The sequence below is a fragment of the Semicossyphus pulcher genome, unplaced genomic scaffold, assembly GCF_022749685.1.
Source record: "Semicossyphus pulcher isolate SPU_LCO1_2020_fin unplaced genomic scaffold, fSemPul1.0.p SCAF_3, whole genome shotgun sequence".
In the NCBI taxonomy this organism is placed as follows: domain Eukaryota; kingdom Metazoa; phylum Chordata; class Actinopteri; order Labriformes; family Labridae; genus Semicossyphus; species Semicossyphus pulcher.
Window position 1 is genome coordinate 32485446 of NW_027211704.1, and position 15514 is coordinate 32500959.

The following is a 15514-nucleotide window of genomic DNA, read 5'->3' on the forward strand; positions in this document are numbered from 1 at the left end:
GGTATTTGTTCTGATGTGGACAAATGCTAACTTGCTCAGGTTGCTTTATTGCATTGTTGCTTAAAGATGAGAAGATTGAGACCTCTGAATCTCACTCTTTAACATTTTAAATCTCCTTTCTTGAATCTGTATAAAACTGAAGTCTAACAAAGACCAGCTGTGCCTTTATATGGGAATAAGAGGGGGACTACTTTTTTCGCTGGTGCAGTGACTGTCTCACTCTTCTGCTTGCCTGGTTAACCTCTAGCTGACAACAGGACACACTGGCCTCAAACAAGAAGCCTTAATCCTCCCAAAAAGAGAGAATACATTTAATGTAAGTGTGTGTTCATTTAGGCAAACTGAAGGCATCATAATTAATCTCCATCTTCATGTGATAAACTAGAACATGATTGTGCCAACATTTGTGACTGTAGTGTAAAACGAGTTTGGTGAAATGGGTCGCAGGTTTTCGCCGTCTGCAGCAGCTGCTGTGTTCCTCTGCCATGTGAGGTTATGTGTTTTATGTAGTATGTGACGTTCACTGACCCTTTTTCTCGCCTGTGTGTGCACTCAGTCTCAGTGTATCGCTGTGTGCTATCATTTATAATGCACAGCAGTGTGTATAGAGAGTTCCACACGTGGAAGGAAACACTGACCTATTTCAGAGCCTTCACTGCATTTCTCTCTCCTCTTATCTATCGTGTCTGTCTCTCCGCTTTATCTTGATTTCTCTCTTTCCAGGACTTCTGTGATGGGAACAGATCTGCAATTTGAGGCTGGGTTTTCGGCTGCGTGTGTGTGTGTGTGTGTGTGTGTGTGTGCTGGGTTCAGTAATGAGCAGAGATGGGGTGATACTGGTCAGGTGTCACAACAGCTGGGCTGCAGAGATACGCCTGGTTTTATCCGTGTGTGTTTGCTGAGGGGAATGAGGGTGTGTTGGGGCGGGTCTTCATCCATGTATGACCATGTTCTGTAGCTTCCCGTGCATCTGCATCCATGCATGTTGAGCGTGTGTGTGTGTGTGTGTGTGTGTGTGTGTGTGTGACTGACACCTCATGCCAGCCAATACTGGGGTATTAGCTCCCCAGGGGCAGATTAGCTATGTTGTTGAATAGTGTTGGATTGACATACCACCAGATGGTTTATGCATAATGTGTGTGTGTGTGTGTGTGAGTGTGTGTGTGTGTGGTGTAGGTGTTTACAGGTTTTGGGTGAAATCTGACTACTGCCCTCGGGCCGCAAAGCTGTTGTGTCCCCTCTGTTGTGAAATCAGTCTGTTCCTGAGTGTGAGGAGACAAAAGCCGTTAATTAGGAAACAGGATTGTGAAAATGATCCTAAAGCAACTACGACATGCTTCATGACGATTTAGAGTTTAGTGTAGTTTTAAATCACGTGGGATAAATGTTCATTCCTTTGCTCAGATTGCACAAAAGTAGCACTATGATGTCGGATGTTATAGGAACTGTGATAATTCGAAACCCAGATTAGTTCCATGAAACAAGTCTTGTAGGTGTGTTTTTAATACATTTTAATACATGCATGCATACAAAGCAATGTCTGAAGATAGCTCGCTCGGTCAATAGATTGTGTATTGGAGCGTTTGTCCAGGTCACTCACAGTGGAGGTGTAATGCATTAAAGAGAAAAAAAGCCTTAATACACTACTCTTTGCATAGCAACTTTTTTTTAAATCAGGCTGCATGTGAAAGCAGGCATTTTTGGCCGAAACCATCACAGAAAGGGCCCACAAAGTCCTGGAGGGACGGCATGATGTGTATCATGATAAAGTAAATTGTCATCAGAAAATAGCCGATTGATTCCAAGATTGCATATTGGCACGTGTTCCGCCTCTTCTCCTCTCCATATGGACTGTTTCTCTGAACCCAACCCAAGCCAGCTCAAACGTGATTGGTCAATGCTACTCGGACTACAAACCTGAACATGTCTGATATCAAAATATTTCCTTTGCCCACAGAATCTGCATTCATAAGCAGATATCTGTTTATACACATTAGACACAGGGCGTATGAACTATGAGCTGAGCATGAAGACTGACTTTAGGGGACAGAAAAGGAGTCCTGAGTCTGAGCTCTTTGTGTTATGTCACATTCTCAAACCCTCCATGTTTTTCCATAAGATTTGAAATGTCGACCTTCTGGTTTACAGCCACCACCCACCCCACCTGATCTCTCCTGTATCCTGTTGTCATTGCTTTGAGCAGTCACACTTATTTGAAGCAGAGTGAAGGATTGATCCTGGTGGGGGACGGCAGCACAGCACGGGGGGGACAGGGATTAGCAGTGGGCAGGTGGTCCTATGGTTGCCAGAACACAGAAGAAGCTGTCATGTGGAGGTGGTGGAAATAAATTAGAGATCTTTGGCTTCTGGGCTCGCTGCTGAAAGAAGTGCCAGGCCGCAGAGTGTGGACCACTGGGTGTAGAAAAAAACAGGAGCAGTGTCCATTTAATGAAGAGGTTAACTCACTGCCAGCTTCAACGGTTACTGAAGACGCAAAGTACAAATGTAGAGGAAGCTTTTTTGTAAGCGTCTGTGAGGAATCCCAAAGGAAGTCCCCACAACAGGTTCCCCCACGATCAGTGACCACGTTGACGGCAATAATTGACAAGAACAGCCAATACCTTGCTATCAGCTCATGCTCTTACCACCGAGTGGGTTCTGAATGTGTGACTTTACTGAGGACTTCATGGCCCGAACATGAGCTCTGTTACTTGCAGAACAACAGCTTTATTATTTGACCCGTCTACTGAGGGCATTTAGACATGAATGGTCGAGATGCCACACACGGCTTGCCCTAAAGCCAGATTGAGACAACCATTTACTTTCACTGTAATGACTCCATTACAGAAATATGCATGCACAACATGTTTACAGACATTAGGGCCACTACTTACAGCGTGCACGAGGGGGTTAGTCTGGTTTATTCACCTGATAAATGCTAATCAACGGTTTCTTTGCATTGCAGAAAACATGCACGCACAGAAGTTACGGCTACTTAAAATTTCAGCCTGGGCATTAGCCTGAATCTATGTCATAGGTACAGCACCGCCATGGACACTACAGCATAACCTGAAATGCACCTTCCAGGAAATATATGTTGCAGTGGTCCCAATAACTGTGTTTTTTCCGCCCATCACACTGAGACTACAGAGGACACTCTGCTTAACGCTAGTTTGTGGTTAGCTTCTACAGTCTGTCGGCTTCCAGATGAAGCTTAAACTTGATTGATGATGCCAGTCTTCGTGTCTATAGGCCCTTTGTACGTACATATTTGCTTCATTGCAGTAATTTCACTAAATTGATGTTAAACTTTTATTATCACACAGCTGAGTTACATACTTGATCCTGATTGGTTAATTACAGCATTCCGAGGTCTGCTATTTCTCAATAACGGACCGTTGCTATGAAGAGAAGACCGTTGCTAGGGATTTGACTTAAACCACACAATCCGGAGGACTAACTGTAATCGTATCAATCCACTGAAGGAGGTCGGGTAAATTTGTCGTCTGTCTGTTCACAGAGGGAAAAAAGGAAAGAGACAAAACAGTGAAGAGGAAATGTTTGCAGTTATAGTTAAGCCAGAGCTACTAAAATATTAGTTTTCCATCACTCTTACATTTTTTATTTTCCTAGGTGCACAAACTGCAGATTATATTAAATGTAAAAATATGAACATATCGTTATCGGCCGTGAGAAGCAGCTAATTATCGGTTATCGGTTATCGGTTTAAATTTGACATATGGTGCATCCCTAAAAAGAACACAGTGTGGGATAGGGCGGTGTTTAAAGACGGTGAATGGAAAAGAAATATCAACAGACTCTGACAGTGACGAGACAGAAAACATTAATCAGGTGCTGCGCTGATTCCTGCAGTCCAGTTCACCGTGTCTTACTTCACCATCAGTGGAAATGTTTCCATTTAATGTGAGTAAAAACAGCTCGATTAGCTCATAAGAAATACAGAGTTAACCGTTGCTATGGACGCAGCTCTGACTGTGAGTGTAACGGACTATTTTCAAACAGGAAACGGAAATATAACAATTTTTAAGTAAATAAAATAATTTCCAAATCAAAATATTTTGTCAAATTATTGATTTCGTATTGCTCTGTAATGATGTATAGCTTCGTGTGGGGGTCCTGCTCACCCTGTTGGGGTTCCATTCCGCAATAACAACCTGCCCACTTTACATTATTCCTTACATATCTACTCTAACGTGATCCGTTTGGATTCAGTCCCCATTGTTTGAAGCACACTAAGAAGCCAGAAAAAGCTCAACACAGTGTCATAGAAATCCCAACGCTAACTAGCAAAGCAACGCAGACAAGACTGCACACACTTATAAATGCTTACAGTAAAATAGGCCAGTTATTTAGGTTACAGCGTGGGCTTCTTGTACATTTAATGCACGAGAATAAATCAGACTTCATATGGAAAATTTGTCACCACCTGAGTTTCAAAAGGATTTTCTGGTGGTGGGACAGTTCTGGAAAGACAGATATCAGACCTTCTTAACCCTCCTGTTGTGTTCTGGTCAAATCTGATAACAACTTCCATCAATCATAAATATTGTTGTACATTTGTGTTGCTATATTTTACATTTGTAATAAAATAGACACTCTAACATGTCAGATAAGATCATCTGGATGTGAATCTCTGTACAGATAAGACCTGTTAGCTCCATTGTCTGATGATAAGTGGTATATAGACGTATTTCCCGGTCCTGTATGGTCATAAACGCCCTCTTGTAGCTCATTAAACAACATCAGAGACATTCAATCAAATGAACACAGCTCTCCACCATTTCTGGGCGAGTATTGAAAGAACATATTTCTGTTAGGCGCCGTGTGATTGGAGCCTGATCCCACTTAAAGACTCCGAGCCGCAGAGCTTCTCCTTGGCTTTGTTTCTCGGCTGCTCTCTCAGGGGAGCCACGCAGGGACTCAGCTGTGAATGTAGGCCAGAGTCGACACACACTCTCGTGCCAGAAACACAGCCACACACTCACCCACACACACAAACAGTTTATTCTTTATACGATATACTGTACGGTCTGCCACGCTGCCTTCATCCTAACCATCTGTCTCTGTCTCTGCGTTGTACTCACAGGTCCTCGGCGCGGCTGTCAGGAGAGTCATCTAGCCAATCAGGAGAGGTGCGGGGCGCGGCCGGCCAATCGGAGGGGGAGAGATGTTGGGGCAGGGCGGGCATACGGCCCTGGCTCTCGTGTCATTACTGCTGCTACTGTGGCGCGAAGCAGCACCGATCGAAGTCCCACAAGATCGTAAGTCACCTGGAAATCATCAAATCACTTAAACACAGTGTGTAACAGCAGACGATGACACAGATGCAACTCCAAAAAATGTGACAATATTTAGTTTAAAGGGAGTTTGGCTGAGATAGATGGCACAGAGGGGCTTGTAGCACAGACGTGCTCAGTGCTGCTGGGATTCACTTCCTGTCTGGAAAAAAGCCAACAAGGATGGTAATACTGGATTAGTTATTGATTATATTCCATGTCAACCATTTTTGTTTGACATGTATTACAAAGTCTTTAAACAGTATACTGCTGACGCAGAACCAGGAAGCTTTTCCAGTGGGCATTTTCAAATTAAAAGTCTTTGCTTGAAGCATATTAGTAAAGGCAAATCAGCGAACTGATCACAGGTGCTGATATCAAAAATAAATCAAATCAAGTCCAGCGTGGCCTCTCTTCAAATGCTCGCACATTACCAACATGCTCCCCTCATAAGTAAGTTCCGCTTACAGATCCTGCAGGCGATCCTTTTCTTTGCAGCGCTGAAGGTGAAATGCTCCCAGACGATTGTGTTGCATCGGCCATTTTGCCATGTTAAGTTTACCTGTCGCTTCCCGGTCGTTGTTTTGCATGAGCAACTCTCGGCAGAGATAGTGAGGATGTGAGATGGCTCACCCCTCAGCTCCGGAAAATGATGTCATGTCGGCGCACAGCAACAGCAACTATTCTCGACAATTAAATTTGTTGGCAACTAATTTTTACATACATTTTTGTCCACAATGTCGACTAATCGTTGCAAATAGGAAGCATGAGAAAGAGAGATGTCCATGTCATACAACAAAGGTCGCCAGCCCAATTTAAAAGGGGAAAACTGTGAGTGTAGAGTGTGCGTCTCACGGTATGTTCAAACCAAGACAAAGCTAATTTTTCACGTAGCAATCAGATAAAAAATAATTACAAAGACTATTTGCGTAAGTTGCGTTGCCTGTTGCAGAATACAAACATTTGTGTGACGCTGTGTCATGAAACATGTTAGCATTGAATGAGACACGCTTATTGTCGCCGGGGTACTTATAAAGTTGTCCAAAAAAATGTTTTTGTCGCTGTTTACTGGCATCCAGCAGTCTACGATTCAACGTCTTTTTTAGTTTTTAAAGTATGTTAGTTCATTCGAGGAATAGTGATAGAAAGAGTGTTCAGGAGAACTTCCCTTTGCTGTTAAGGCTGAATATTAACGAGTTGGTACTCGTAAAAACAAATCATGTTTCTTTAACCCTGAGAATCATAATACTATCACCACTGTCCTATTGGCTGCACTGATGTATTTAAATGGACTGTTTGAAAGTAAACTGATGGTATTAACTGTCTGCTCAAAGCACGGCTTCAACGTAGAGAAGAAAACATGTTTAAACCACTTTTATGCTTTTTATCACTCAGTAAAAAGCCCAAATGTGTCGACATGATTTAGCTGGAAAATTAATTATATAATTATAATTATATATTGATAATTAATTTTATACTAACATGAAGTTGATGCACAGGTTTAAAGTATTTGGCTTTCATTTTTAAAGTGTGAAAGCAGCTGGAGCGATGGCAGAGATCCCATTAACATGTGATTATCATGAGAATAGGCCGCTTCATATCCCGAGGTGATAGGGTGTCGCTCCGGGTGGCTCGGCCTCTGCAAATTCAGAGATGATAGGGATTCATTGATTCCAACATGCACACATTAATATATTATAGTAATAGACTCCCGACGCACTCACACACACACACACACACACACACACACACACACACACATACTCTCATACCTGTCCATAGTGACACGTATAACAGCCCGGCTGGATTCCTGAGGGGGGCTGTGAACAAAAGCACAAAGGAGAAAGGGAGAAGTCATGCCTTTTATTCCTTTCTTTTCTGACCCTTACTACACACACACACACACACACACACACACACACACACACACACACAGGCACACACACACACACACAAACCTTTCTTACAGCTGAGATGAATGTTTTCTAAATTGTACAATGAAAAATGATTTGATACGGAGAAAGGCCCAAGGACACCTGGCTTATGTGTTTCATACACATCACACACTCACACACAAACACACACACACACACAGACACACACACATGCAGCAGTCGGCAGCTGCTGTGTCTTTTATTTCTCAGCCCTCCTATGGCGCCATCTCTCTCTGTTTTTTTCATAAGCCTGACCTTTCAACTCTGGACTTATGATGCCCTATTGATCTGATACACACACACACATAAACACACACACCTACACACTCACACACACCGCGCCTAACAGAAACCATTTGGATAATAACCCTTATAACACAGTGACCTCTCCTTAATGTATTCAGCACGCTGTGATAAACTGACAGCAAGGTTTGATGTCGTGTCTAGATAAATTCAACTCAGTAACTTACTCTATTATTATTGTGCTTTTCTTGAGGTGATGACAGAATATATTACATTACATTACATATATGAAATCATAGAACAGAGAATAAACATGAAATATCCTCAAGGTTTTCAGATTTCCGTCTGCAGAGAGCAACACGCCTTAAGGTCTGAAAGGGGAGGACTCTGCTCACCTAATGTGACTTATTATTTTAGCACTGAGGCTGACGAGCTAATGCTCTGTTTTTAAATTAGCATTAGCTTTAGCTAGTTGAAACAGAGACACTTTATTTCACCATGGCGGTGCATTAAACAGTTACATTTTCTGTAGATCCACGCTGTAAGAATAAACTGTGGCTGAAATGCTGCACCTCCGCACCAATCATGTCATGTCTTTGGTGAGAAAACCTGTGTATCCACGCTCGGAGCTCCTCCTGGAGCCTCCTCTCCTCGATCCTCGTCTCCTCCAGGTGCATTTAAGAAATTGGGAGATCCTTCATCATGGCGGAGGGGGAAGGATTTCCGGGCACAAATTAATGTAATGAGAAGCGCCTATTGATTTTTGTGTATGGTTAATGAATATAACAGCAGGTCAGTAAGTTAGTTTAGCTAATGTTGGTTAATGCATACAGGCTGGAGATCGTGTGTGTGAAGATACGACTGGTCATGAGATGTCCCTGTCCTGTAGATTTGGTTTATAAAACATGCTAGCAAAGCTACACAGAAGGCTGCATCAGTGTTATCAGCACCAGAAGTGCCTTTTAATTTTAGTGCGACGTGATATTGATCTGGATTATAATCCTACCATTCCAAACTGGTCAATATTTTCCAGCATAATATTCAGAACCAGGTCAAGTATGTTTTTAAAAGTGTATGTAAAAAGCCTCCAGGGTCCTCCTGGTGGACGAACTGATCAGATTTAATTGATAGTGAACCATTTTCAGCTTTACAGGACACTTCATCTTCTTTACTGACTGAAAACTGATGCTACATGACACGTTCAATCCCTGATGACTCTTCCCTTGTAGCGTTTTATCAGCGCTAACTGAGGCACCGCAGAGTGTAGATGCTTTAATGAGAATCCCCCTCCCCCGCTTCTCCTTATGTCTCTTTATCTGCTTCATAGCAAACTGCCCTCTTGACCTTTATTGATGAGTGCTTTCCGCACATCCACGACACACACAGTCACACAAGCACACACACACACGCACACACTATCTCTATTATAATATCTAAAGAACAGATGATGAACACAGTTTAAATTCAGTATGCAGGTCGGTGGAGTCGTCACTCGTTACTGGATCAGATGCATGCAGAGAAAACACACAGCAGCAAACATGCGCACACACACAAAACACCTCATGTCAGGGCTCATCTGTAACCGTCACACAAACACAAGGTCAAACCTTTGGAACAGGGTCGCCTCATTATTGTGTGTGTGTGTGTTCCTGTGTGTCAGTGGGGAGGGGCTTAAATCACAGTCCATATTTCTGCTGAATATCTGCACCTGCAGGGATTTCATGCATTAACAGGGCAGCATTTAGACGGAGGGATAAACGTGATTTGGTCAAATGTTCTTAAATCTTAAAGGTTGCACTACATCCCACCTCCAGTCAGTCATCAAAGATGTGTCACAAAGATGTGTTGTTGTTTTTTATAAAGCTTCTGTTGTCAGTCAGAAAAAATGTGTTTCAGAATCTCATTTTGAACAATAAAGGCCAATTTAATCAATATTACACTATGGTGGGACATAGATGGACAACATCAGTTTATTCTTTAATCATGTACATGTAGTCTGCAAATGGGACAAAAGGACGCCACGTGACTAACAGATGATGCACTCAATAAAGGACTCAATAATAACAGCATTTGATAGAATAAAAACACAAACAAGTTATAATGAATGTCCTCAATCTTTAGATGGAAACAGCAGCGACTTTAACTCGGTATATACCAACAAGTAAACAGACTAAAATACCTGATTATATTTGGACAGATTAATAACTAAAAGTCAAATTAAAGCCAGACTCAAAAGGTAAAGTAAAGTAAACACTACACGAGCTAAATAAATGAACAACAATAAAAGAGCAGACTGAGACGAAGAAGGTAGGTGTTGAGTTTCCACCCACTAAAGGAAACTCTTGTTTCTCTGCACAGTCGTATTTCCTTTGGCGCTGCAGAAACACAAACACATCTGCCTTCCCACTTACTGACATGAAACAAACACGGGCAACATTAAATCAAAACTTTATACGCTGGCGTCCAAAACACGGCCAAGAATGTCAACCTTTAAAAGCAATGATTGCTTTTCAATTTATTGCGATATAAATACACAGAGTGACTCTTTGATGTACAATCTAAAGCCTAATGTGTGTTGTCTCTCTTCCTTACTGCTCATCCTCTGCTGATCCGGTAACTCCTTACAGGTGAGTCCTTCATCTCTCTGTTTCATTCTGTGGTTCACAGTTTTCTCTCATAAACTCTAAATAATGTAACAGTAAAGCTATACGGTGGTTCTCAACTCTCCCAGTCTCTAATTATTCCTTTAAAATCTGGTCCAACAAACCGTAGAACAATCTACTACTAATGTTTATTTCCATCAATGAGCTGGTGCACGGATTCTTGCTTTGAAGATGTAAGTAAACAACTCATTGCAAACCTGTGACAGCCACAGATACCAGATTATTTTCTTTACTTATCGGAGCAATTTTTTTATTGATTGGGATGTTAAGAACATTTTAACAACAAGCTTTACACACAACTGGGGCTTTACACTCAATGAAATTGCAAGCACTGCAGGAAGGAAGTGCATTTTAACAAACATTAGATACACTGCAAACACTTTTACACGTAACTTAGGCTTGTTCAGAACACTAAAACTATTTCACATTATAAAGTAATAACAGAAACAGGGTGCAGTGAATGTTAACGAGACAGTATATCCTGTACCTTACTGGTGTTCAGCTGTACAGGTGCTGCTCCTCTCCAGGAAGACAGAGATAGCACTTCAAAATAAAAGGCTATCTGAAATACCTGCATCAAACCATATTATAATGAAGCACATGAAGTTGGGAACCACTGAGCTATAACATACAATAACATCCCATAACATTACATGATGAGTTAGCAATGCTGTAACATAGAACTATAGATGTTAATGTTTCTAATATGATTAACAATCACATGACTTGTCCTCTCTGTCTCTCTCTCTCGCTTCACTTTGGACTAACAGCAAAGATCCTGAAAGACCGTAAGTGTTCATCTTAACGTGTCGCTGATCATGTGTCTGTCCCACCAGCTCCTCATCACAGCTCGGTGCCAGCTGTGACGCTGCTGAACCACTTTATAATATCACCGTGAAATAGACAGGAAGTGACCCAGGGAACACTTCCTACTTAATGTTTGGTCCTCCTCTCTCTCCATAGAAGCAGAACACACCCATCCATTGATTAAAGAAACATTCTGCTAAAGGATATATTGATGTTCCGCATGTAAAAAAAGAGTTATATATTTCAACAATAAGGGAAACGAGCATCACGTGTAGCCGGAGAGCTTTCAGACGTAGTGTAAATTGTTTGAGTCTTGGAGGACGGGTTATAAGCTGATCTGTTGAGGAGTCATTTCCATACCAATTATCTCTCCTAGCCTGGCTTTTATCACAACCAGCTCACTATAGAAACACTCGTATGGTTGCCAGAGCAACATGAGGGATGTGTATTATACAGTCCTGTGGATTAGATTAGCTGGAAAAGCTTCAATTACAGAGAGAAACCGTTCTTTCATGTGTGTCAGGGATTCACTCCGAGCGTCCAGCCTCAGAGCTTTCTTTTAGAGCATCAGGCTCCTCCTTTAATCTCGCAGGCCGACGGCCCTATGAGGTGCTTGTTATCTTATGTTTTTGTGTGCGGTCTGTGTGTGTGTGTGTGTGTGTGTGTGTGTGTGTGTGTGTGCCTGCCTCAGTGAGCTCGAAAAATAAAAGGGCAGAGACATATTGGCTGCGTGGTCAGTCTGTGCTGCTGAGGAGTTTGGCTTAAATGAGCCATTAAATATGTAAAATAGTTTGAACACAGCTGGAGAGGAAACTATGAGCTATTTATATTTCTTATATCAGCATGTAAAACAGGTTTAGACTCTATAGAAGGCTGGTAACATCTCATGGTACAACAACAAAGGATGAATCTTTGTGTTCAGGTAACATTAACTGGCCTCCACTACAGTATGCAGATAGATGGCAGCCATTATGATCCATTTAACTTTCCCTGTCCCCAACCACCAGGAAGTGCCTTTGTAAAGTGCTGTCTCCAATTCCTTTTGATTATTATATTTGCATATTTTAGTATCTCTTTGATGTTTTGCTAATTTACATCCTAAAATCAAAATGGCGGAGGAGATGCACAGGATGTATGCCAGGAATAACAGTTTAACTAGCTTAATTGTGTGTTAAAAATACTTGTTTCGTTTAAATAATGGTATATATTTATACTTAGCTGTATTTGACAGCAAAATTCAATAATCTTTAGATTTTATAATGAAATAAAGTTTCACAGTCAGTTTTTATCAGGTTAGCGGTGCTTTTGAAGCATGATGTCCTCCGCAGTGGGCACATAACTCCTACAAAATAAAATGAATTGAGAAAATATATTGGCATCATTTTTAACTTGTTTAAGAAAAATACAAAGTTCAAAAATACATTACTTTATTTTAATAGGTCATGCATGAAAGGGCTTAAAAAAGCGAGTATCTCAGTCTGATATGTCTGTTCCCTCTTCACCACTCATTGTTCATCAGAGAGACACACGGTTGCTCTGGACGACGTGTTCCTCCGAAGTTTAATCCCATAGTCATCGTCCTGCTCCCCAATTAAACACAGATTGGTAAATGCACACTTAAGGACAACTTGTTGTCAAGAAACATCCACTTAAAGTCGAGCTGAAACGGCATTTCCAGAGTATCTAGCTTCCGTATCGTGACGTATTTCCGAGTGAAACAGGACGTGCAGGCGGGACATATCATTAGAGGGATTTGATTTGATCGTTGAGAAGTGGGCGTAGACAGACGTTCTCCACAGCGCAGTAGCTAGCTAACTGACCGAGCGTTCTTGGTGCTCTGCGGCTAAATGTTGCAGATTGATTGGTTGAAATTGTTTGCTGCTAACTTACGTAAGCACGCGTGAAATTTAGTTTTACCGGAAGAAAAAATGATCGGATTTTGATATAAGAATACGAAGAAATTGATTTTCTGTATTTTTTTGGCCTATATTGTCAAATAGATGCACAATATTACCGCGGATGTGATCTAAAAGGATTAACATGACATTTTTCATTTCACCTCGACTTTAAAGTCTGAATGAGATGTTTCGTGACCTCCCTTCCTCTTCTCGTCTCTCCTCTGAGTTTTATTACTGAAACAGAAAACATCAGTGTATTGATTTATTGATCTTTAGGAAGCTTCGTGTAAATCACCGCATTGAGTTTAAGAAGCTGTTGACTAGAGTGCACTGAGACAGCAGTGTGTGAGTGTGTGTGTGTGTGTGTGTGTGTGTGTGTGTGTGTGTGATCTGCACAGAGCATTATCCCTGTAACCTTCTCTCCGTCTCCCCCCTCCTCCCACAGTGAAGCAGCCCCCCACTATAATCAAACAGTCAGCAAAGGACTACATTGTTGATCCCAGAGACAACATCATCATCGAGTGTGAGGCCAAGGGCAACCCAGTGCCAACGTAAGCAGCACACACACACACACACACACACACACACACACACACACACACACACACACGCAATGACCTCACGACACACTCTCTTATCTCTATCTAACCTCGTATTTCAATTTAAAGAACTAGATGTTATTTTAGAAGCACATGTAGATGAGACGTTTAAGGAGCATTTTATTTTCTGGTTATAAATCTGAGCACTGAATTAATGTTTATCTAATTCTGAACACGTAGTGTGTTTCCCTGCTGTGTTTCAGCACCTCCACACAAATAAATTGGAGGTGAATGAAGTTTAAAATTTGCTGCTTACAGAAATTGAAACTCGTATTTAAAAAAAATCAACAACAACAGCTTCATCTGAATCAGTGTTGATAATAGGCAGAGCTCTACTGGTGTTTTTTATTGGTACTGCTTTGTTATAAACTGAAACTTCTGAGAAAAGCTGTGCAGTGATGATGCTGAAAGAATCATTAAAAACCACTGAATCCTAAAAGTTAGATAAAAGACTCTGCAGAAAGTCTGGTGGCAGGTTACGAGGAGCAAAACTCCAAGTGTACCTTTGTATAGTTAAAGTTAAAGTAATAATCTCGAAGATTTTCTTGTAAATAAATGTCCGTTAAGTCTCTATCTATCGCCAAATGAAGTAACACAATGGTGATTGAACCTATGGCCCACTGATGAAAGCCTTTGCATTTGCAGTATATAGTATTATTACAGACTGGGTGTCTGGCAACATTCACAGAGAAAATCACTAGCGGTGTCCAGTTAGAAAAGATGGATGACTACAGATACAACTTCAACAAGAAGTGAAAACCCAAAGAAAAAGAAACAAACTCGACGCTCAGATGAAGCAAACAGTCTGAAAAGGAAAGCGACCGTCAGCCAGGAAAATCAAGAGTTACAACCGGAGCCAACCGTGGACGTCACACATGCAGCACTGTCTGGATATCTGGGAAGTGTGCTCCCGCAATTACCGTTTATCGCCATAGGTGCCGCCAAAGAGAACGAGGTCTCCTGAACTTTGAATCTTGGGGTTAAGGCAAAGCTCAGGTAAATAAACAACTACAGCTGTTTATCCCAAAAGCGAAGAGATGACATGATAGAAGCTGACGAGAACGGGCATCAGGTGCACAACACTCGCACAACACTCGCAGGAAGTAAGGCCTCCAGGTGAAATGCCACGTTTTTAAGGTCTTTCTTCAAATTTCAAGCATCCAGCACACGTTTCACGATTAAAGGTTTGAAGTCTTTAAACCCAAGCTAAGATAAACTTGATAGCATCATCAGATTAAACAAAGCTTGCCCAGAGTCAAATGGAAATCTAATGAGGCAAATAGAAAGTCGGAAATGTGTAAAATAGTTTGTAAAAGCTTTGTGGTCTTTCTTTCTTTTCTCTGCTTTCTTTTGTCCCCCGCTCGGTGTCTTCCTGGCGCCCGTCTCTCTCTCATCTGGCAGTGAGACTCATGAGTAGTGACAGTGCTGCTCAGATGGGCTCTTCTGCCACTCTGCCCCCCTCTGTCTGTCTGTCAATAACACATTTCCACCCTAGCAAACCCTTCCTTCCTCAGTGACCCCCCCTTCCTCCCTTTGGTTGAATAATGCCGTACCCTGAAGCTCCTGTCGTGCCCTCTAACAACCCCATAAACTCAGCATGACACCTGTCTGCCTGCCCTTCACAGCCTGAACCTGACATGTGGTGCTTTCTGCTGCTCTCACCATGTTTCACTGCTACCCCCTGCACTGCCCCCCTATCACCTCTGTCGCTCTGTCTGGCTGTCTGCTCCGGCGGCTGTGAACCCATTAAACTCACCGTCTTTCCTCATCATCTCTCTGACCTCTATTTATGTCTATTATGTGTTTTTACAATAGACTAATCTGGTTCCTGCTCTGAACCTCTAATAGACACCATATTCACATGGCGGCCATCTTTCTCTTACGTCTCAATTTCTTATATATTATTGTACTGCTGTAAAAATGTGTCTGACTCAATTGATTAGCAACTAAAAAGTAAGCAGGGCCATATTTTCAAGGACAAACAATATATTTGATTACCCACCGAATCCAGATCAATCCCACCGTCTGGATTTTTACTGTCTATGAGATTTTCACGCCACAAAGACTACTGTA

The 15514-nt window shown here is 41.8% G+C and overlaps 1 protein-coding gene across 1 annotated transcript in view; it reads left to right on the forward strand.

The window, feature by feature from the left end:
* The first annotated feature begins 5144 nt into the window (after positions 1–5144).
* Positions 5145–15514, forward strand: part of nfasca (neurofascin homolog (chicken) a) — a 60058-nt gene continuing 49688 nt past the window's right edge. Inside the window, exons 1-3 of the mRNA XM_069678249.1 lie at positions 5145–5282; positions 10908–10925; positions 13288–13393. Coding sequence (XP_069534350.1) covers positions 5189–5282; positions 10908–10925; positions 13288–13393 — 218 coding nt within the window. The 5' untranslated portion in view covers positions 5145–5188. The remainder of the gene's footprint in view (positions 5283–10907; positions 10926–13287; positions 13394–15514) is intronic.